This window comes from Leucopleurus acutus (assembly GCF_964270905.1).
Source record: "Leucopleurus acutus genome assembly, chromosome: 16".
In the NCBI taxonomy this organism is placed as follows: Eukaryota; Metazoa; Chordata; class Mammalia; order Artiodactyla; family Delphinidae; genus Leucopleurus; species Leucopleurus acutus.
This window is the reverse complement of record NC_139158.1, coordinates 23,580,012-23,604,760: the sequence shown is the minus strand read 5'-3', so window position 1 is coordinate 23,604,760 and position 24,749 is coordinate 23,580,012. Positions and strand designations below refer to the sequence as shown.

Genomic DNA, 24,749 nt, shown 5'->3' with positions numbered 1-24,749 from the left:
AGCAGCTGGGCCCGTGAGCCGTGGCCGCTGGGCCTGCGTATCCGGAGCCTGTGCTCCGCAACAGGAGAGGCCACAACAGTGAGGGGCCCGTGTACCGCAAAAAAAAAAAAAAAAAAAAAGAAATAAGAAAACTACCCTATGGCAGCATATGAAAAATACCAAGAAAAAAGTTCCTCTGCTATTGATATTTCTTCTGAGAGGAACAACCTTCTGGAAAAGAATCACTTTTATGATACTTACTAAAACACCTGCTGCACCCATAATTATCTGGAAAAGTTAAGGACACTGGCAAGAGCAGAAACTGAGCTATTCCTCAACCCCCATGGCCCTCCCCTATGTGTAAAAAAAAGTGTCTGTGTATTTCATTTCGAGTTTATCATCCTTTCGTTGCCCCCCCCAAGAACACTAAATATGAAAAGGTGCATAGGCTCAGACACCCTGATCTGTACCTACTGCAATCACTGTTAATATAGAATGTAGACAAATAGGTTCAATTAAACTTGGATACCTATGTGGCACCAATCTAAATTATTCCTAAAGGCTCTCAATCTGAAACTTGATAAAAATCCATAACCCTAGCATACTATGCATATAACTAAGGTTCCATAGTGAAGTATCTTCTTCAAACATTCAGAGTTCACTTGTTGACAAAGCTCAGAACTTCCAACATATGAAAAATAAAATCTATGGAATTTCAAAAAAAAATGTATTAGGATATTTTCTAAGTATACTAAGTATAAGTATTTAAATACCTTTACCACTAAATGGAGCATGAGAACTTTTTAAAACTAACATAATGATCTACCCCCATGTATCTAAAATAGCACACTAAATGAGCACCTATAATAAACCATAACATATCATTAATTTCTAAAAGGGAACTGAAAAATAAAAGAGAACTTATGAGTTTTTCTGGCAGATTTTGAACCTGTCTATACGTATAGCATCTAACACAACCTAGAAAAGGAAGGTGTTAGTAAATGAATGAATAAAATAATTCTAAAACATCAAGATAACTTAAGTCTATCAATATTTAAATGAATATCTAAATAATCTGAATTTCTAATTTTCATTATGCTTATGCATCACATATATACTCTTACCATTGAGAGTTAAATATTTGTATCTTTTTCTGGTGACATACCAGTAAACACAAGGCAATAGCGAATATGGGTTAAAAAAAGATCTGGGCTCAAATCCCAGCTCTAGCACTGAAAAGGTATGTGTGACTGCACAAGGAACTTAATTTCCAAGCCTCAGCTGTCTTTTGCATAAAATGGGGATAATACCTATCTATTATGTAACGTTATTGTGAGGCTTAAGAAAGATAAGTTCTTAAGAAATACTTAGCTTTTAAGATACACTTGAAGTTATTATGACCATAACAGTAAATATACTTAAGGTTTTCAGTCTAAACAAATAAATATAAATAGTTCATAAACATATGAATATGATCAAAACAAGTTTTTATACTCAACATACAATAGCTGATTTTAACTTCTTCACTGAAGAAATTAAGCAATCTACTGCTACCAACAAATCCATTGCTAACTAGGAAGCACTGATTTCAAACTAAACTGAAAAAAAACAGGAACAACCTCCCAATTTGTTAGAAATACACGTTTTTAAATCTCATTAGTAATAAACACCAAGTTTTTTTTTTTTTTTTTTTTCAGAATTTGGGTTTTCAGAAATATAGCAAAAAATTCACTAGGGTAGAACTACTGTCTCAGAACTGTCTAAAAACTCCCTGGTTGCTAAGTTCTTCCAATACAAACTGATCAAAATATTTCTAACCAGAATTCAAGTTATAGGTATTCTGATCCCAAAAGCACAAAATAGTTCAGCATTTATATGAAATCTCTATTTTTATAATATCTAGACAGCTTAGTTCTCAAAAAGTCAATATCAGGCAGTTAGCACCAACAAGATCATCCCAGTCCAATAAATAGAAAACTGTTAAGAACGGAAATGAGCACTTAAAATGAGGCAATCAAAGGCACAAAATAGAAAATGCAGATTTGAACTCAAAGAGGCAGGCATAAATGTTAAGCTAGTTATAAGGGCTGAAAAAGCTATCATCTGCCAGAATTAGTGTCTCAATTTAGTGATAAAAAGAAAATGTATCTGTTAAGACTAAGTATCCTAGCAAGAATCCAAAAATACCTCCACAGCCCCTTTAATACTCTAAAAATATTATGGAGAGAGAGAGGGAAAAAAAAGAAATGCATAAATTCCCCAAAATGATTAAACTGAAGTTAAAGCCTGATGTACATGCCACATGAGAGGTAAGTTTCTAAAGCTCATACCTCAAAAATCGCATACTGTATAATATGGAGCCTTTGTGATGTTTTTGCATCAAGTCAATCTGTAAGACAGTAGTTACAATATTAGTGAAGACAGTGGGTTAAAACATTTGTTGTTCAAACATGAAGCAAATATCATTTATGGGTTAGGTGCTTTTAATTGCACTATGGCCCTCTAGGGTTCATATGTTGAAGCAAAAACTGAGATGGCACGTGCCACTCTATGCCTTAGAGAACAGAGGCTTAAGGTGGCAACAAAAAAATTTTTAGTACAAAAGAATTTAAATGTTAACTATAACATACAAATCACATGCAAGTATAGTTACCGCTCATTTTAGTCACCTATTCTCAACATACAGAAAATGTAATAAATCTGAGAGGTTATTCATTTTCAATGACCCAAGCCCTCAGACCTCACGTCAACAACCTACCACGTGTTAGGGGATAGTTAAGTATCTCCTGGCTAAGTGTGGTCTTGTGGTCCAGTTCTTAAGGGGGAAAAGTCAGCCTGGAAGTGTGAAGTCAGGGAATTCCCTATCAGAAAACATTTCCATAAAGCACCCGGAAATGACTTGATGCAAACACCACACCTAGTGGTGCCACCGGAATAAGCATCATATTGCTTCAAGTTGTTTTTAACTAGGCTTATTAAGGGATTTCGTTCTCATGGTGAGATCTAATTTGTAATGGATATCAACTAGGAAATGATATTTGCACTAAAGCCAATGAGGTGGGAATGCATTTATTCTCTAAAGCAATGGTACTCAAAGATGCATAGCATCACTGTCACAAAGCAGTTGTAGGATATGCTGTGAGTTTTTCATACTAACAGCTAATACCACTAAAACTGATTTACTTTTTAAAAATAAATTCAAGGGCTTCCCTGGTGGCGCAGTGGTTGAGAGCCCGCCTGCCGATGCAGGGGACATGGGTTCGTGCCCCAGTCCGGGAATATCCCACATGCCGCAGAGGGGCTGGGCCCGTGAGCCATGGCCACTGGGCCTGCGAGTCCGGAGCCTGTGCTCCGCAACGGGAGAGGCCCGCGAACCACAAAAATACATAAATAAATAAATAAATTCAAGGTTATCTCTGTGATATCTCTTACTCACCTGGATTCAGACATACTTTCAAAAAAGTATAAGAGAAAAGGTGAAACTATGCATAACTCTGAGGCTTGTGTACTTTCACATTAGAGACATTGCTCTAAAATATGAGTCTATGGCTAAAAAATTCACTTGGGAGGCTCAGGGACTTCATTATATGAAACTGTTTCCACAGGAGAAAACAGTAAGTTCAAATTTAATATAACAGAATTGAACCATCATGCCAAAATTATAAGTTTACCTCAATTTTACTATAAATATTAACAGCTAGTATTTCTCAATGAAACTTCCTTAGCTACTTAAGTATTAAGTGTCTACGATACCAAACCCATACAATTTATGGGTTCTTTATTACCAACTTTTAATTATCAATCAAACATCAACTAATTAGTTTCTGCAGCCTCAAAATATAAAAATATATTTAACGATTGTTGTAAAACTATAAAGAATTTTACCTTGCCCAAAGAGAGATCTGGACTTAACCCTTGGCTTCTGGAAGGTAATCTCTAAACTCTTGGAATATAATGCCTAATAAGAGTGCCCTTGGGTTTCCCCCGTGGCACAGTGGTTAAGAATCTGCCTGCCAATGCAGGGGACACGGGTTCGAGCCCTGGTCCGGGAAGATCCCACATGCTGTGGAGCAACTAAGCCCGTGCGCCACAACTGCTGAGCCTGCGCTCCAGAGCCCACAAGCCACAACTACTGAAGCCCATGAGCCTAGAGCCCGTGCTCCGCAGCTAGAGAAACCACTGCAATGAGAAGCCCGCGCATCCCAACGAAGAGGAACCCCTACTCGCTGCAACTAGAGAAAGCCCGCAGGCAGCAATGAAGACCCAAAAGAGCCAAAAATAAATAAATAATTTTTTTTAAAAAAAAGTGCCGTTGTCCACCTGGGAACTTTGGGTCACACTAGAAAGTATAACAATGTGATCTATGCATGGTGGGGCCTTTGAGTCACACGTATCAACTCAACCTCTAGTAGGGCTGGAAACTAAGTTCGTGCATGTGGGCAGTCAATGATGGAGCCCAAATAAGAACTCTGGACACCAAGGCTGGGCTGGGCTTCCATGGCTGGTAATACTCCATACGTATTATCACCCATCAATACCAGGAAAGTAACACTGCTCACTACTCCACGGGGAGAAGCTCCACATTTGGAACTGTCGTAAACTCTACCCTATGCACCTTTACCCTTGGTTGATTTTAATCTGTATCCTATAGCTGTAATAAACTGTAACCATGAGTATAACAGCTTTCAATAAGTCCTATAAGTCCTTCCAGTGAATTATCCAACCCAGGAATGGTCTTGGGGACCCCCAAACTTGCAACTATCAGAAGTAAGGGTGGTCTTACAGACATGCTCTAACTCTGCACCTATATGACTGAATATACTCTAACCCAAAATTTAAAGGGTTGTAAATTTTGTTTTTATATAATATCTTTAAGCAAAACATAGAAAAGATTCAACTTCAGTATAGTTTATATCCCTCCCAAGGAATCTCAAACAGCCTCTATTGACAGATCTCTAATCATATTAACCACAAAGGACAAACAAAGTAACTAGGAGGGTACTACACTAGATTTTAAACTTTGCTTCATGTGCACAAGTGTCTTCAGTGTAAAGGCTGGTGAATACACCACTCCCATGTAGTTCCCTATCACTGAGTCTTCAATGCTGCCCGTGACTCCCTAGCCAGGGTTTTCTGCTTTCCAAAACAGCTTTCAAACTTTCTGCACTTTTCTCCTTCCCCCAGCACTACCACTGATAACCTTACAGATTCTTGCTATATTAGAAATACAAGTTTTTCTACAGCACTCTGAATAGTAAGAACTAAATTCTGAGCTCATAATAAAGTCTGGTAGGCAACCTCCCCAAGCAGTTTACATACATTTATCACCTCATTTAATCTTCAACATAATCCTGTTGTGATTACTGAAGACGGTAAGTTACCTTCTTACAGATGAGGTAACAAAGATTCCATAACTTACCTAAAGCAGCAGAGCTAATTAAAGGCAGAGCAAGAACTCAAACTCAGTTCTAACTTTCAAGTTCTTCAACACTCCACCACTGCCTGCCAACCTCCTTCCAGCAATCTACAAATTTACCTATGTCTGCACACAGAACATTTCTTCCCATCACATTCACATAATGGAACGACTAAACCTCCTATCTGCAGTAACCCTTTGGATTCATACATTCCCCTACCTTCTGGAGTATGCCTTGCATCTCTGACTTTCCCAATGCTCATCACAACATCAACATATAAACACATTCAGGTCTTTCCTCTAAAAAAACAAAAACAAAAACCTTAATTCTCTTTCTCCTTCTAAAGTTAATTGTCTAGATAGATTCTTCACAGCCAAACCTCTTGAAAATTTCTTTTCCTTGCCTTCTCTCACTTTCCAACTCACTGTAACCAGGGTCCCACCCTCCGCACTCCACAGAAACTGCTCCTGCCCCAGTAGCAACTGCCACTGGTGGCTTACTTGTCTCTAAAATCCCACAAGCCCTTTTCAGTTCTTCTTGCTCAATGCCCCCAATGACTTGCTTTGCTTTTGACAACTCTCGACTACTCACACTTTCTCAATACCACTCTAAAGGTTTTTTTAGTAACTTTAATTCCAGTGATTCTCTCTACTTTTTTCCAATCCAAGTACCTTCTTTCTTCTTAACTTCCTTCTTTAACCAGTTTTTCATGGTTTATCATTTCAATAACTCTTGCCAATTCCCTTAACCTGCCTTAACATTTCCCTCACACCAATCTGGCAAAATCCCAACCCTGCATAAACCCAATTATCAATTCCATCATCCATCAGTAAGCACCACATCCCCAGGTCCTCCAATGTTCATCTCCCACATGCACTATCCAGACATTCCCCATTCTCTTCAGATTCCAAAATACTCTCCTAAATCCCTGACAAATTCTCTCTTTCTACTTAACCAAGGGGGGAAAAAAAGATACCATAACACACCTGCACCCAACTCTAGGCCTTGATTAGGATTCTATGTCTACCTTCTCATAACTTTTCACAAATAGTCTTTCTCCTAGGGAGTCTACCTTTCCCACCAAACTGAATGCTCTCCTTAAACATGTAAAATTTCCTAGTATCTCCAATGTAAGAATACAAAAACATATTTTAAAAAAACACCCAGGGGGCTTCCCTGGTGGCGCAGCGGTTGAGAGTCCGCCTGCCGATGCAGGGGACACGGGTCGTGCCCCGGTCCAGGAAGATCCCACATGCCGCGGAGCGGCTGGGCCCGTGAGCCATGGCCACTGGGCCTGTGCGTCCGGAGCCTGTGCTCCGCAGCAGGAGAGGCCACAAGAGTGAGAGGCCGGCGTATCGAAAAAAAAATAAAAATATTAAAAAAAATAAAAAAACACCCAGGGCTTCCCTGGTGGCACAGTGGTTGAGAGTCTGCCTGCCAATGCAGGGGACACCGGGTTCGTGCCCTGGTCCAGGAAGATCCCACAAGCCGCGGATTGGCTGGGCCCGTGAGCCATGGCCGCTGAGCCTGCGCGTCCGGAGCCTGTGCTCCGCAACGGGAGAGGCCATGGCAGTGAGAGGCCCGCGTAGCGCAAAAAAAAAAAACACAAAAAAAACTCCCAAAAAACAGAAAAAGTCCATCAATTCCACATCCCTCCAACTAAACAATCTGCCCTTGCTCTTTGCAGTCACACTAAGAATTGTCTCTACTCGCTGTATCATTTCTTTACCTCCACTAGCTCCTCCAGCTACACCAATCCAACTTCTGCCCTATCACTTTTGGCAAAACCAACTAAGACCTCCAGGTTGATAAAAGCAAGATATATTCCAGGCTGCTGCTTCTTACTCATCCTCTCATAGAAGGTTTTCACAGGGCTTCTGAGCAGGGTTGAGCAGGCTGTGGCCTACACAAAGGTGCCTTACAAAGGAATGAGGTGGGCTGAATGAAAACTTCTTTTTAAAATCCTTACAATAACTTGGGCTCAGATCCTGAGAATTCAAAGTAACCAGATTCTTCCCTTCCTTTGGCTTATAGTATGTTATAGTCTGTATTTCTTGCTGCCTCTCTGGTTCTGCTTTTTCAGGAACCTTTGAAGGCTTGCTCAGCCTCCTCTACCAAATACTAAATCTTGGAGTTTCTCAAAGCTTGACCACAGGCCCTCTATGCATCTCACTTTGTACTCTCTCCCGCAATCCATGCCGATGGCAGTACTTATCACCTGTATGACATCGACTCCCAAATCCAGGCCTCCATCATAGATCTCCACTCTGAGGTCCAGACCTATAAACCCAACTGTTTAAAAAAACAATCTTAATGTTCTAATGCCTCAAACACAACTAGCTCCTTTCTTCCTGGAACCCCCATTTTAATAAATGGTACCATCATCAGGTATTTTCCAATAAATGGCACTATTTGGCCAGTCAGACACAGTATGTTTCCCATCTCCAATTCTCACCTCTCTCCCACTTCTCCTCCACAGTGCAACAAAAATAATTCTTATGAAACACAAATCTGATGTCCTCCCACTGCCCTTTATCATCTTATGTACCTTACCTCCCTTTTCAGCTAACTCTCCACACTCTTGTAATCCTTTTACATTCTATGCTCCATCCATCCCAATCTTTCAGTCACCTTGCTCAGCTCGTCTGCCTGGAACAGCCTTGTCCTCAGCACTTGCCGACCCTAGCTAATTTTTCAATGTCCTTCAAGCTTCAGCTTTCCTTCGCAAAGTTTCTGATTCCCCTGAGGGTGACTAGGAGTCCCTGCTATATAAATGCTTCCAGAGAACCTAATAGTTCCCTTAGCTCTTACACCATTTGAGAAGCTTATTTAACTGTGTTCTGCCAGGAGACTGTAAATTCCAAAAGGGCAAGAGCCTGTTAGCGTTGCTTATCATTGTACCCCTCATTGCCTTGATGGCACACAAATTAGTTGTTGACTAAATGATTGCCTATTCTCACAACTGAGGCCTTTCTCTTGACACTGGAATGCAGTCCCCTAACCTAACCCAACACTAAGTTTTCTTCAACATTCAACCTAGAACCCATACTCCCTAATCAACAATATTGTCTTGGTTATGTTCTACAACAAGAGCACTAACTTGGAGTAATGACTCCAAAAGGCGAACTAAGTAAGATAGTTCCAACCCTCTAAGAATTTACAATCTAGAAAAAAAAGAACTGTTAGTATAAGTTCCAATTAGGAGTATAAAATGTTCTGTGCTTTCAGAAAAAAAATAAAAATCCCATCATTCAGCCCCTTCTTCAAACTCTTACAACACTCAAAGAGAGAACCACACTAGCTTGCACTTTAGTAGTTATATACTAGCTTCAATTTGCCCACTAGTTTGAAAAGATGCTAGTATTGAAGGCAGAGATACTGTATTATCTAATACCACACACCTTTCATAAGGAAAGGAAAACAGTATAGTGGTTGCTGCATGGAGAGGGGTGGGGAACTGAGTAGAAGATGACCTTGGATCAAAATCCATTGTGATTATTTAAGTAAAAATTTTGTCTTCTAAGGTAAAACTTTATATAACTAAAATATGGTCTATGCATATGATCTTAATAATAACTTCTCTGAACACAAAAAAGAAGCCAGTAATAGATAGGGATGGCTTCGGTAATATATTTAAATGATTCCAAATTTTTAAATTCTACTTAATATGCATTTTAGAAGTCTTATTTATTTTTGTGCAAAGGACACTATCAAATGAAAAGACCACTCATAAAACCAGAGAAAATACTTGCAAATCATATACCTCATAAGAGAAGTGTCTAGTATCCAAAATATACAAAGAACTCCTATAACTCAACAAAAAGACAAACAATCCAATTTAAAAATGGGCAAAAGACCTGAATTGATACATCTCTCCGAAGACATACAAATGGCCAATTAACACATGAAAAGTTGCTCAACTTTATTAGTGAATAGGAAAATGGAAATCAAAACCACAAACAGCAACCACACCCACTAGAATAGCCAAAAAAATTTTAATGGAAAATGTTGTGAGAGGTGGAGAAATTGGAACCCTTGTACATCACTGATAAGAATGTAAAATGGTACAAAGGACTTCAGAAAAGTTTGGCAGTTCCTCAAAAAGTTAAACATAGAATTACCACATGATCCAGCAAATCCACTCCCAGGTATATGCCCAAAAGAATTGAAAACAAATGTTCAAACAAAAACTTATAGGTGTATGTTCACCACAATACTATTCACAATAGCCAAAAGATAGAAACTCAAATGCCCATCAAAGGATGAATGGATAAACAAAATGTGGTATACAACAGATGATTATTCAGCCATACCTACTATAACACGGATGACCCTTGAAAATGTTATACTAAGTCAAAGAGGTCTGACACAAAAGGTTACATATTACATGATTCCATTTATATGAAATACCCAGAATAGGCAAATCCACAGAGAAAATAGATTTGTGGTTGCCAGGTGCTGGGAAGAGGGGAAAATGGGGAGTGACCGCTTAATTGATACTGGGTTTCCACTTGGGGTGATAAAAAGTTCTGGAACTAGATTGTGGTCACGGTTGCACATGTTATGAATGTACGTAATACCACTGAATTGTAAAATGGTAAATTTTATGTGTATTTTACAACAATTTTTTAAAACCTTATTTATGACATTCTTGAAAAGACAAAATTATAGGGGAAAAAAGACCAGTTACCAAGGGCTGGGAGAAGTTGACTACAAAAGGGAGCAAGGAAACTTGGGGTGGGGGAAGGGAAGATATGATGGAACTATTTACAGCGTGATTGTGGTGCTCATGGTTACAATACTATCTGCATTCCTCAAAACTCAAAGAACTCTACAGCATATAAACTAAACCTCAATAAATCTGACATATAGGAAAGAGTATGTTTCTTTACAGTAAAGGTATAAAAGTAAAAGAACATTGATTTATTTTTAATAATTCGATATTTCATGTCTTATATTGCCTGCCATATTTTGTAGCCATTCTCAATGGAAAAGCAAAAATGTAGCACTGGATGCTCTCCAATGAAACCAAAGACTGTCAGTGTCTGAGTTAATCAGGCATGAGAGCTGGAACTTTAAGCTAGGGAAGGATTAACCTAGCCAAGGTACAGAAAGAAACAAAACAGTGCACTTAAACCAGTAAAAGACAACTGTTACCTAGACTAATAGTAAAAAAGTTCCAAATTTCTAGCAAGATAGTAATTTTACTCTTTAGCAATGCTTGAGAAATGCCTAAGTCCTTATAGCACTTTATTTTTTTAAAAAAGAAACACCCTGTAAATTCCTAATATTTTATTACCTACCCATTTTGATAGCTTTCAAAAAAATTTAAAGAGTCAAAGCACTGTCGCTGGCAAACTCAGAAAAATCATTGCCTGAGAGAGAGACAGGCAGTCCACTTCTAATTTATTTCACGTATTTAAGTATTATGAGGTTCTGTACCTCATCTGGCATAAATTCATTTCTTACTAGGCATTAAGAATACTGATAAAAGGTGGTATGCTTTTAATCTCCAATACAGATGTGAATTCAATTTTCAGCATTTAACAAAAAAAACAATTTTGTTAATGCTAAATAATCGTTCACCTGAAGGCTTCCGAATCTAAGGCACCACGTTAACTGGACTCACGTTCTTCTGACCTTTATTTATTTATTTATTTATTTTGTGGTAATGCGGGCCTCTCACTGTTGTGTGGCCTCTCCCGTCGCGGAGCACAGGCTCCGGACACGGACACGCAGGCTCAGCGGCCATGGCTCACGGGCCCAGCCGCTCCGCGGCATGTGGGATCTTCCCGGACCGGGGCACGAACCCGTGTCCCCTGCATCGGCAGGCAGACTCTCAACCACTGCGCCACCAGGGAAGCCCTGACCTTTATTTTTAACCCAAGCTAGTTTACAGCCTTAAATAAAACCCTGCTTCAGCTACCATTTGCATCCCTTATCTTCCTCTTTTGTCAGCAAGTCCTGGAAGTACTTTAGAAACATCCCATTCAGCCTGGGAAATTGCCAAGATTGAAAGGAAATCTCTTACTGCGTGACCTCCCTAGTAGAGGAAGGACAAAAAGACTGAAAGTCTACCAAGAAACATGTCCCACCCCCTCACCTTCACGCAGACTCTCCAGTTATATGCCAAACATAGCCACTTAGGACACAGAACATTAAGAATCACTAAGAGTTAAACACTAAAGAAATCCTAAAACGAAGTCTTGAGACCAGAGGGGGACTCTAATCAAGGATAGGGCAGAGTGTTTTATAATATAAGAAATGTGTGCGACCATCTTTTAAAAAGTCCTGGGGACTTCCCTGATGGTCCAGTGACTAAAGCTCTGCACTCCCAATGCAGGGGGCCGGGGTTTGATCCCCGGTCAGGGAACTCCACATTCCGCAACTAAGAGTGTGCATGCCGCAACTGAAGATCCTGCAGCCGCATCTAAAAGATTCCACACGCTGCAACGAAGATCCCACCACAACCAAATAAATAAATATTTAAAAACATAAAAAGTCCTGAAAACTGGGGTGGGGGGGGCCAAAACAAACAAATAAGTAAATAAAAATCAAAAGTCCTGAAAACAGGCAAATAACGACTGTAGAGTTATTCTGATAAAGTTCCTCTGACTAATAGACTCAAGCATACACCCAAGGGACTAACATGCTTGTGAGATTCTCTAACAATTACATATTTTAAATTTTCCCTTTAGAAATAATCCAAAAAAGCACTGTGGTACAAATATGTACTGTGTAACAGATAACATCATTACCACTTTTTTTTTTTTTTTACAGGTCAAGAAAAATGATGTGGTTGCCAAAAATCACTTGTAACACATCAAGAAAAAGTAAATACTAGGCAATTTAGACACACGTATTTTTAAAGAAAACTATTACCAAGTTAGGCTCTACTGCCACAATGGTATGGTATACCCTACAAATCCTGGGCAGAGTCAAGGATGTGGGCATCGAAAAAGCAATATTCTAACATGCACCCCTTAACATGTAACACATCTTAAATATAATGGCAAGTAGGGAAAAGACACTGATTTTCATATTCCACACATGATTCTCAACAGAGGAAGACATTACCAGAAATATCTTTAGGCCATTCTCAAATCAGACACATGACCCCCAACCCCAACCCTCTTAAACAAATAAATACACCTTAGAGAGAAATCTAAAACACCTTGGTTCTGTTTCTAACTTTACCAACATAATTATACGAAGACAGCAAATGGATTTTTAAATGGATCCTGACTCCTTTCAACATGTCCAGTAACTCCTTTAGGACCTATCTCCTTAGGTATCCTGGGGTAGGAAATAACACTATTAAATACCAAACTGGTAAAGAAACATACTACCTGTAATCAGTGGTATCATGGTAAAGTATGTATGGCAAACCCTCCTACTTAAGCATTGGAACCTCTTTTTCAGAGGTGATCTTGAACAGCCATATCCTCCCCTACTTAAACATAAACAAATAAAAATGTCTCACAGATAAATCTCAAAAGACATGGGCTCCTAAATCAAATAGTTGGGAAAGGAAGACATTTTTCACAAAAACCAGATTACTCTTCTAACTGCAGAAATATTTATTAAATGAAGACAGTTTGGGGTAGTTATTGAAATATTCTAGTAAGCAGCAATCAAGCGCCAAGAAACAGCACTCCAACTGTGCTCAGCAGTGGCCAGAAATACACTGAAGTATTTAAAGTATTTAGCTATAAGTTTGAGAAAGCTATGAAACAGTTCAAAATCATCACTTAAGCCACTTTAAACTCAAAAGGCCTATACAAACTCAAAAGGCCTATACAAACCCTATCTCTTTCTTTTGTTATATTTTACACTAAACACACTTGTATCAGATGGATTTAAGTGGTATAAAATAAGAACTTTAAAACGAAAGAGAAAAATCAATGTTTCTAGATATGAAGTTCCTTAGGAGGCAGTATTTACCCATTTTGAGTAAATTTATAGTGCTACAATGTAAAATAGTACCAAAATCTCATGAAAGCTTAATACTGTATATACACTACGTAATGATACAAAATTTCATTAATTCCTATCTGTTTAGAAGATGTATGTGGTTCTTCTTTTTTTATGTATTTCAAACTATTACATTGCCAGAGGCTATCCTTTCCATGATTCCATGATTTCCCTACTCCCTTTAAAACAAACATACATACGTACTAGAGTAGGGGAGAAAACGCAATGCAGCATTCAATTGATGTTCTTATAAGAATCAGTTCTTAAATTCCAACTGTATAATGAAAGTTAAGCAAGGTACAAGCTACCCTTTAACCTACCCTGTCTCTATTTAATTCCATTTGCACCTGCCCTACAATAAATGCAGTCAGAAAGATTAGATTATTTTTGTTGTCTCACAATTTCAACTGGTATCAAGTTCTTAAAAGTGTGAATTATAAGATATATAGAAAAAATAATAAAGAATGATGCAGACCTACAGTGAAATTCCTCATTGACCAACTTGAAACAGGATGATAGCCTAATGGAAATTTTCATTCTAGAAGCCTATAAGTAGAAAATGTAAAAAGAAAAGCCACTACTATACTAAGGATGGCAAATGCCATACCTAATAGAAATTTAACAATTACATGAGCTTCCAGTCATATATCCTCTAAGACACTTGACATAAATGCCCTTCATGAAACTTTTAGAAGTTACCACACACACATACACACACACACACTCTAGGTACTTAAGAGTTCTAGAAGAGAAAAATGAAATTTGAACTAGAGTGTGGGTGCATGTGTGTAGTAAATTCTAACTTTTTGAGGAAGAGATAAAAGAGGGAGGTTCTTTAAAATTCCAAATTTGATTCAGATGTGACAACATAAATATCATTTGTATAGCATTTTACAGTTTCGAAAGTAATTTCCCAAACTTTATCTTTAATCCTCACAACCCTGCGTCTTAGGGAATGCATCCCTCCTCAGAGGGACAGCTGGTAACGTCAGTACAAAAGACCTCTGTCTTCCCATTCTTAGTCCATTGCTATTTTCATGACCCCAGCCTCTCCTAAGACAAATATTTGTAAAGGATCAAAACTAAAAATGCACACATTCTTAAAAATAAATATACCTTAGAGAAGAATCTAAAACACTCTGGTTCTACTTCTAACTTCTCCAATGTAATTATACTAAGACAACAAGTGGATTTTTAAATGGACTAAAAGAGCAGGGAGAAGAGCACTGTGGTGTAATTTTCACATCTTCAATAAGATTACAATAAAAACACAGGGAATACTAGCATTATAGTAACTATACAAGATAGGCCACTTTAATTAAATAAAAGGCTGCTTTTACAAAACTCTGTCTTATAGTCAATTGATTACCACCCCCCAACACACTTTTATTAAGCATAAGTTCATCTTTAGTTTCAGTATTTTCAAAAAAGGAACAAGATACCACATATGAAAATTACATCAATATTTCAAATAATGACAATTAATCACTTATAACAGAATTCTAACTCAAGTCCTTCAAAAACAATACAAACTGTACCTCAGGGTAGATTCCTCTAAACCAGACTAATGAATAGACACTAAATCTCAAGGTTCATTGTCTTACTTCTGGAAAACCATTTTCATTTTTCTTCAAATTTATCAAAAGAATATAAGGACAGGAAGAAAAACAATCAATCTTTTTAGGAAAGAAAATCCAGGATGTGTTTTCTTTCCAATTAAATATGCATTAATTCATCTGTACAATACTATGTGATACTGGTGATCATCTTTGGATCATTTTAATCATCAAATCAGAAGAGAGTCCCATTCTACAGAGAACAGACAAAAAGTCTGACATTTTTCCTCAAATTAATAGATTTTTCTGCCTAATTTCTGGCAAACTGCAGGAAGTCAACATACACTCTGTCATTAGGGCAATGAGTCTGAATTTCCAGTGTCAGAATCAAAGCAAAGAGACTGGAAATAAAGTGATATATTTCAGACAAGGATTCCAGGGTCCATATTACTAGGAATATAAACTAGGGAGACCCTTAAGAGGCAGGATAGCAAGAGTCATAGGTTGCTTCAAAGAACTAAATATTCCAAGATGAAAGTTAAAATTTCAAACACACACACTGACACACACACTCCATATACACACATCTTTTTAAATCAGAAGATTAAAATGCTAAAGAGGAGACAGTAAAGATAATTTTTCAAATAAATTTAAATAAGAGGGAAAATTTTAATTCAAAGAACTTCAGTAAAAAACAAGATTGTTGCCAATGCTGTCATATACAGAGGAAAAACTAATACATGTCACTATATAGTCCAAGACATGCTTATTAGTGAAGGCTTTTGCCTAATCAGCAGAAAAGGTATTAATATATTAGATGCCACCCAAAAATAAAAATCTAGTAAATACTAAGTTCAACAATTTTTTTAAAAAATCTGCACACATATACATATAATTACCTTAGGCCACTGCAGAGCCTGTAATAATTTTCTTGTGGACCTATAAGAGCACTGCTGAGGTGCTTTATTGATGATAAAAAGGGTAAAGGAAAAAAGTAGTGCCTTTCCTTATAAACAAAGAAATAGCAGAATTTAGTAAGTTCCATACCAAAAAGCAATCTACAATTCTGATACCAGAAACTCTTTTTTTTTTAATTTATTTATTTTATTTTATTTATTCTTGGCTGCATTGGGGCTTTGTTGCTGTGCGTGGGTTTTTGTCTAGTTGCAGCACACAGGACTCTCATTGCGGTGGTTTCTCTTGTTGCGGTGCACCGGCTCTAGGCACCACGGCTTCAGTAAGTGTGGCTCACGAGCCCTAGAGCGCAGGCTCAGCAGTTGTGGCACATGGGCTTAGTTGCTCCGCAGCATGTGGGATCTTCCAGGACTGGGCTCAGACTCGTGTCCCCTGCATTGGCAGGCGGATTCTTAACCCACTGCACCACCAGGGAAGCCAGAAATTCCTCTTTTGGGGGGAGAGGGGAGGTGGGGGGGGCTGTGTGGTTTGTAGGGTCTTAGTTCCCCCTCCAGGGATCAAACCCAGGCCCTGGCAGTGAAAGCGCCAAACCACTGGACTACCAGGGAATTCCCCAGAAACTCCTCTTTTGAAAAAGATTTTTAAGTAATAAACACAAAAAGTCTGTAACAGGTTTTTAAATAATAAACATGAGATCCTAGACACGCTATGAATAGCAACATTAACTTCCTAAGGAATGATTTCTAACAGGAATACAATCTCCTTTTTTCAAAGGGTATGAAGATTAATATGAAAGAAGTAATTCACTATGAAAGAAACCTGTTGATTCTGGAAATTTTGGATTTCAGTCATTCCCCAATCAGCAGGCATACAACTGGCAAGAGGTTTGTTTCCTCAGGCCTTCTAATGGAATGTCAAAAGAGGCTCAACCCACCCAGTGCTTAACTTTTTGGTGATTAGACTGTTTAAATAATGTACAAATAGATACAACAGATATGGGATAAACTGTCAATGTATAAATTAACTTTATGTGAGCAGAGTATTTCTTCAAGATGGATAAAACCTATGAATCTTAAATGGCCATAGTCTGATCTGGTCACCTCAGTCCACTAGAACATTGTCCCTTTGAACCTGTACAATCACCTTACTTAAGTTGCTGCCTCCGGCTAACCGAGCTGCTGTACAAGGAACAGTTCCTCTCAAAATGCCTCCTACAGTTACAGTGTTCTAAGCCCTGCAGTTAACTCTAAACACAAAAACAAACTTGCAGAATTCCATTTTCATGTATTTACTTGAGAAAGGACACTCAAATTTAGAGTGTTTACTATTTATTGACGCACTGGTAGGGAAGAAGGGATACAGAAGTAAAACCATTATACAATGCATGCATACATAAAGGTTATGTCTTACTGGGGAAGACACACACAAAAAAACTCAGATAGTGAGTGTTATTAGAGAAGCCTGGTGCTTCTCACTGAGGGGGTGCACTTAGGCTGAGATAGCATGAAAACACCCAGGTCAAGCACTCTGAGAAGAACAATCTATGCAGTAGCTACACAGCAAGAACAGGACTTGCAAAGGCCCTTAAGACAGAAATGAGTTTGGGGAGTGCTTTAGGCTAAGTACACAGAACAGTAGAGAAAATGACAGGCTCAGCCTTCAGGGACAAACTAGTTGGGAGAACAAAAAAAGGTTGAAGTGATAAGCACAGTTCCCTTTCATTGTAGACCTGTACCAAGATTTGGGAAGATCACAGAGGGCAGAGGGTAGGGTAAGGATCTTAAGGGAAGTGCAATGTTTAGGTTGGGGAGAGGACAAAAAAACAGAGCTACCAACGGTAGGTTCAAGAGGGAAGAGAAAAGTCCGTGAACCTGTAGCTCACAGGAATAAATTTAGCCAACAAACTTAGGAGAGCTCCTCTGTGTTCCAGGACTCAAATGCCTGAAAAGGTTAACAGTGGATCCACCATCTGAAACTGTTTTCACAAGGATCTTCAGATATCCCAAGTTTGTTTATAGCAAAAGAGGAATAACAGAACTATGTTGAAGATGACGAGGTTATCAATCTTCAGAAACCATAAGTTGGTAATAAATCATAAGATAATATTCAAAAATTTCCTGTCTATAATAACTTTTAAGGTAAGATCCACATGTACACTCTGCCAGGGTTTTTGGGTTTTTTTGGGGTGGGTGGGTGCAGTGGGAAGGGAAGTTATCCAACTGCAAAGTCATTGTGTATCTGTATCTTGATCAGGATTATGGTTACACAGGTGTATACATTTGTCAAAAATCACTCAACTTAAGACCTATACATGGATAAATTTTATCTCAAAAAAGTAACAAGTTCAAAAAACAATGCAACTAAGAGAGAAAAAGTACCCTCAACTAATACAAGATGGAGCAGAACATAATAAAAACATATACATACACCTGAAACTAATATGTTGTATGTCAGTTATACCTCAATTTAAAAAAGAGAACACAAATGTCTCCCTAAAAATTTAATAGGTTATATTCTACATTAAAAAAAGTAATAAGCTGGAGTATTTCATACAGGAATTAAACCATAAAATGTCTGCAACCTTCATTGTTAGACCTCTAAACAAGAGGGGATGTGTTTTATTTTCTAGTCCCCAAAATAAAATGGATTCTGAGAAAACTTTAAGATAGCCAAAGACAGGTAAGCAGAAAACAATATGAAGAGACACCAAACAAATGACAGCTTGTGTGAATCTATAAAGGGAGGTCCACTGAAAGCCGCCTCAGGGATTTATTTTAGGTGATTAGGATTGGGAAAGAAAATCAAGTAAGCAAGTGCCAAGCAGTGAAAGCAGGAAAGCCTAAATTTAAAAGTTGTGAGAACTCAGTGTTCAAAAAAAAAAAAAAAAAAACCATCAACCACACTCCATTTTGTGTATATGATCATCCTATATAATGTAAGTGTCCTAACCTGAATTGAAGTGTGAGCAGATAAAAAGTATCACTTTAGTGATCACCCTCAATCAACACCAGATAACAAATAAGGGGCTCTTGCTTATGGAAATTCCATATATTGAGCTGAATACTTTTGTCTGAATTTAAACCATGAATTATAAACAATATTCAGGTCCTCAACAGTCTCTTGTCTAGACTGTTCCAACTGCCTCCTACTGTGGTTACACACACACACACACACACACACACACACACACACAACTAATTTTAATCTTCCTCAATTACGCCACTTCCATGCTGGTAAAACTTCAGTAGTTCCCTAAAGTCATTCCAAACACGTCCAGTATGATTCAAGACCTACAATACAGCCCCACTCCAGCTCTTAAGCTTCATCTCTTATTTGTATCACACCTCACAAATACCCCATCCTTCTAACCAAACTGGTAACATTTTACCAAGGACAACTTGCATTTTGCCATTTCCCTGCTTTCTTCTATTTTTTGATCCCCCCCCCAAATTTACTGTCAAAATAGAACAGATCAATTTCATGGTCCCACTGCCCCCTACTCAACTGTACAGCTTTCCCTCCTCTGACTCTCCAAGTTTTAAACTGTAAACCACATATAAAAAGAATTTTACCAAGAATTATATCACAATTAATATCCATATACTGCTTTACCTTTTACAAAGCCCTTTCTTATCCCCCATACTAACCGATAATCTCCTTAAAGACAGTAGCTCTATTAGTCATAAAAATCCCTACAGGATCACTATTTCCTGAATTAGAATATTTTCATTGAATTAGAATATTTCACAATCTCCTATTATTTAAAAAACCCTTCAGTTATACTCCCAACTTAAAAAGGAACCACAACAGAAGGGGGAAAAGGGTTCAATTTAAAGATAAAATTGCCATATGTTTCATAAGGAATATATTTTATTCTATAATGGAAAAAATAAACTTTCCCCCCAAATTAAACACCCATACACAATTATCTGGAACTCCTTAATGTACATGAAAATCTGTGGTACAGAATTGGCAACCATTAAATTCTGTTTAACTAAAGCTCTATTTATAGTTATAAAATATGTAACTCCACTTAATTTCACCCTTTATGTATTTCACTATATTATGCACCTATGGACATCAGACAGTACAGACTCATAAAAGGCTGAATAGACAACTCTAGTTTCAAAAATCCAGCTTCTCACAATGTCAGACATACTAGTTTTTGGCTTTTCAATCTTCACAGCCCTCTTCCCCATCTTTTGGTCTGTGACAATGGAGAATGAAGGTATTTGTACTTGTGAGAACTTCAATCTGTCTACATTTTACCAAAAATAGAAGCTGTCTTTATTATACAGTTTCATCCTTTTAGAACTGTAGAAAGATCTTAACATTGGGCACAGTAAGATACCCAAGATATATCTGTTAAACGAATAAAGTCTTAAGATGCCCAAGTGTGGAAGTAAAATTATGTGTTTTCATTTGACAACGCTCACTCTTGCTTGTTGAACTAATCTATATTTGACTCCAATGTCAAATCAGTCTTGTCATCTTGGAGAATTAAAATGAACAATATAACAAATTACACACTTTTTTTTTTTTTGCTTCACCACCTGGCATGCAGGATCTTAGTTCGCCAAACAGGGATCAGACCCGCGCTCCCTGCAGTGGAAGCCCAGGAGTCTTAACCACTAGACCACCAGGGAAGTCCCATATACACTTAATTTTAAAACAAATCATTCTGATCTCTATCTTGATTGGTGCACCCAGAAGATTATTCCCCAAAATAAAGTCAAGAAAAGGAGAGACTGGTTAGTGCCAATAATAAAACCACTCATTTGCCTAATCATTCTTAAATGTTAATGGAGGGGCTGCGCTGGTGGCACAGCAGTTGAGAATCCCCCTGCCAATGCAGGGGACATGGGTTCAAGCCCTGGTCCGCGAAGATCCCACATACCGCAGAGCAACTAAGCCTGTGCGCCACAACTACTGAGCCTGCACTCTGGAGCCCGCGAGCCGCAACTACTGAGCCTGCGCGCCTAGAGCCTGTGCTGTGCAACAAGAGAAGCCACTGCAATGAGAAGCCCACGCACCGCAACGAAGAGTAGCCCCCACTCGCTGCAACTAGAGAAAGCCCGCGCACAGCAACGAAGACCCAACGCAGCCAAAAATACATAAATAAAATAAATTTATTTTAAAAAAAGTTAATGGAGAGTACAGTGAATGAAAACGAAGAAAATGCTTTCTGCTAGAGGTATGCTTTTAGCAAAGGTGGGCTTGCTCTGTTGCCACATGACACTAGTCTATTCAGCCACCTGGAACACTTCCTGTCAATACGTGTGAAGTATCAGGTGTGGCCATCATTGACTCAACAGTCGGTTTCCAGACTAACTGACAAACTAACACTAAAAGAAACCAAGCAAAAATTGCTTTTTTAAATCCTACTTTTCAAAAAGACTAAATCTAGTAAAATAGAACCCCAAAAAATCAGACAAGGACTGGTACAGAAAGGCAAAAAAAAATTTTTTTAAACCAAAATGACTCTGATGAACCATACGGAATGTGCCTGCATTTGAAGATGTTTAGAAAAACAAACCCCCATTTAAGCAAGGGGAAAAATCGAGCTCCATTCTGTCAGTTAACTGGAGTCTGTCACCTTTCTAAAGTGAAGAGGGTACAGAGTAACCACCTCAAATTTAACTCATGAAAATTTATGACTTGGCAAACACCTGAAGTTTTTTATTGGCTATTTAACAAAACAATTAGGCAACAGTGCAAAGAAATCAAGTTTTGCTATGGCGTACTGTCCATACTTTTCTATTCCTTCCTCTACAAAAAAGTCAAGTATTTCCAACATCCTAATCAACTGTTACTCCATGTAACCAAGGGCATCTCACAGTATCTGTCTACCTAGGCAATAAGTTCTGAGACTGTGAAACAGCACAGCTTCCAAGAATGCATACATCCTCCCCCACACACAGCCAAGAAATAAAGTACTTGAAGAAAAACAGACAATACTAATAACCCACGTACATATTCCACAACTATATAAGCCATTCTGCTTCATACCTGTCAAATTAAGCCAGGTGATCTCAACCCATAGCTGCAACTGGGCTACTCCATTTATTTAGAAACACAAGCTACAACTTATTCTTTTCCAGAAGCTCCAGGACTATTTGTGAAGGGCACTTTATTTAGTCCTCTAAAGGGATACTGTGTACATTCTTTTACATATGCTGACCACAGTACTGAAAAATAATGGAAAATCTACTGTCAAAGAGCTCTCAAATGTCAAATTCAAGCTCATTTATCATCTAATTCATTAGATGCAAAAAAAAAAATCAAATTTCACGCATTTCAATGAACATACAAAAGAATGTCAATTACAGATATAAATACCAAAACTAGTTAACTGATTTTATGTAAAGCAGGCATAAACCCTAAGTGGTAAAGAACAAGTAAAACTATGCTTTCAAAACATTTTTTTTTAACTACTTATCTCAATTCTAGGCTCAGGCATTAACTTTTAAAGTCACCTAGTTATATACACCCGATCTCAACAGACACAGGATTTGGGAAGGCATATTAAACAGAATGAGATGTGTACCACTCAGTAGCCAAAAGAGTATTTTGATTTTTCTATCAAGTATTAAAGTGTTACCTTCGAACATCTTACCAAATTATTTCCAAACACTGCTGGAATTACATGAACCCATCAAGAAGCAAAAGTCATCCCAACAACGTGTGTTTGTCTAACATTTATTTGGCCAGTTCCTGGACAATCATATGGCAAGTGTGCTTCAAAGTATGAGAGCTCCATGAATCAACTAACCCCAAAATATTATATACGTTTAGGAAGTTCTTCTAGGCGCTGGGCTAAGTTCCAAGATAGTCTTGAGTATTACAAGCACTTATTCAGTAAGAGAGATAAGAATAAATTAGTCCTAAATTAGGTACAACTGCCCCATGATTAATCAGAAAGACACGAAAATTAATTTTTTTTAAGAAGTCGATGCTCCGCAGGGAGTTTCCTGGTGGCCTAGTGGTTAGGATTCCGTGCTTCCACTACCGAGGCCCAGGTTCCATCCCTGGCTGGGCAACTGAGATCCTGCAATCGGCCCGGGGTGGCCAAAAAGTGGTGGGGGGGGGGGCGGGAACAAAACTCGATCCTCCTCATATACTCATTTCCAACTAGGCCCCAAACCTGTCTGAAATCAAATCAAATTCTCTACTCCTCTAAGCAACTGTCCGTACAAGTGTCCGGGTATGAATTGCTCTCCGCCAGAGTAACTGCCCCTGCACTTGGGGAAAACTTCATTTCCTAGTACCAGGGTCGGTCGGCCCCATTAACACAGTCACAATCTAGTCTCATGCTCCACAACTACGCTGTTGTCAGAGTAATGCCTTGGAGTGCTGGGTTTTGTTTTGTTTTTTTAATATTAACACGTGGGGGTCGCAGAAGGGATCCCAGTTAAGGAAATCTTTCACGTGGGGACTCAAAGGGTTAAAGATCAGGGAAGTTAATGGGTAACAGAGAGGGTCCCGTACTCTCAGGATCCCCCAACTCATATCCCAACTTGAGGGCAAGGTGGCAAGTAAAAAGTGCCCCCACCGCCAGGTCCCCCTTCCTTCACCCAACTCCTAGGCCAGTGCCTTCTCCCGGCGCCCTGGCTCTCGGCTCCAGCCCCCGAGTTGAAATGCAGGGAGAGGGGAGGCATTTAGGCCTCGCCTCCCAGCGGCCTTCCTCCCCCGGCCGGGGCGGGAGGGGACCCAGGAAGCCGCGCCTGGTTCCCCGGGGCGGGGGATGGGGTGGGGGGAGGAGGGTGGAGAGCCTAGGCCGCGCCTCCCACCCCGGCGGTCCTAGGCCTCGGCCCGCCCGAGGCGGGGCCCGGGGTCGGGTCGGCGGGCTGGGCGCCGGCTCACCCACCTAGGTTGCCAGTCATTCCAGCTCCGCGGGTACTTGGTGCCGCCGCCGCCGCTGCTCAGCCGAGACCCCGGGGCTCTGCGGCTCATTACCTTCCCCGACACGACATGGCCAAGCGCCGCCGCCCGAAGAAGCGCGAGTCGCCGCCCGAACCGGCCGCCGCCGACACTCCGCTCCGGCCCGGGTCAGAGGAGGAAGCCGAGCAGGAGGAGGAGGCGGCGGAGGGCGGGGGAGGCGGACGGCCGTTCCGGGTTCCGCCTGAGCCCGCAGCGCAGGACTGGGAGGCGGGAGCGGCGCGGTGAGAGGGAGGCGGAGGAAGGGGAGGCGACGTCTCTTACAGGGCCGTACGCGGCCCGCGACGCCGGGGCGCAGGAGGAGGAGAACAGCGAGGAGGAGGCGGTGGCCGCGGATCCTCAAGCTCACACAGCCACGGCTACTCCACCTCCCGACTCCGCCCGCCGCGCCGCCGCTGCCGCACGGCATGCTGGGAGTGAGGGGCGGGGCCGGCGCCCGCCGGGCCAGGGGAGAGGGGCGGGGCCGAATCGGAAGGGCGGGGCGGGGGCGGGGCCGGGGGCGGGGCCGGGGCCGGGCTCAGCGAGCGGACGATCCTCCCGCGCCCTGCGGTATTCTGCACTATCCGCGGACCTCGCCGAGGTCTGGCCCCGCCGCAGGGGATCACGGGAGAGGGGAATCTCCGCCACCACTCCCACACGCACACCCTCCCACATAAGCCCGGGAAAACACCTGACCCCTTGAGGGCCGGGCAGTAAGGTGTAAACAAGCATCCAATTAAGAACCTGGGGTGCCCTTGCTGGGGGGGGGGTGCGCGCGCGCGCACACACACACACACACACACACACACACACACACACACGGAGGCGTGCCTTTAGGGTTCACGTGCCTCCACGTTCCTCACCTTCTACGGTAAAAAGTGGAAATTAAAAAAAAAAGAGAGAGGGTGGGTATCTATTTACCCAGCCAACGCCTGAAATGCCCATGGAGTCCTGACACCTCGACCATTTCTTCACATTGCAAAAAACTAAA

General features: G+C 40.1%; 1 protein-coding gene across 2 annotated transcripts in view; it reads right to left on the bottom strand.

The window, feature by feature from the left end:
- Positions 1–24,147, bottom strand: part of SMG1 (SMG1 nonsense mediated mRNA decay associated PI3K related kinase) — a 97,404-nt gene extending 73,257 nt beyond the window's left edge. Inside the window, exons 1-2 of one of the 2 annotated variants that reach the window (XM_082857249.1) lie at positions 23,709–24,147; positions 2,310–2,368 (exon numbers count right to left, since the gene is read on the bottom strand). In XM_082857249.1, coding sequence (XP_082713375.1) covers positions 2,310–2,359 — 50 coding nt within the window. In that variant the 5' untranslated portion in view covers positions 2,360–2,368; positions 23,709–24,147. The remainder of the gene's footprint in view (positions 1–2,309; positions 2,369–23,708) is intronic. The other variant, XM_082857250.1, reaches the window with a different exon arrangement.
- Between the last annotated feature and the right edge of the window lie 602 nt (positions 24,148–24,749).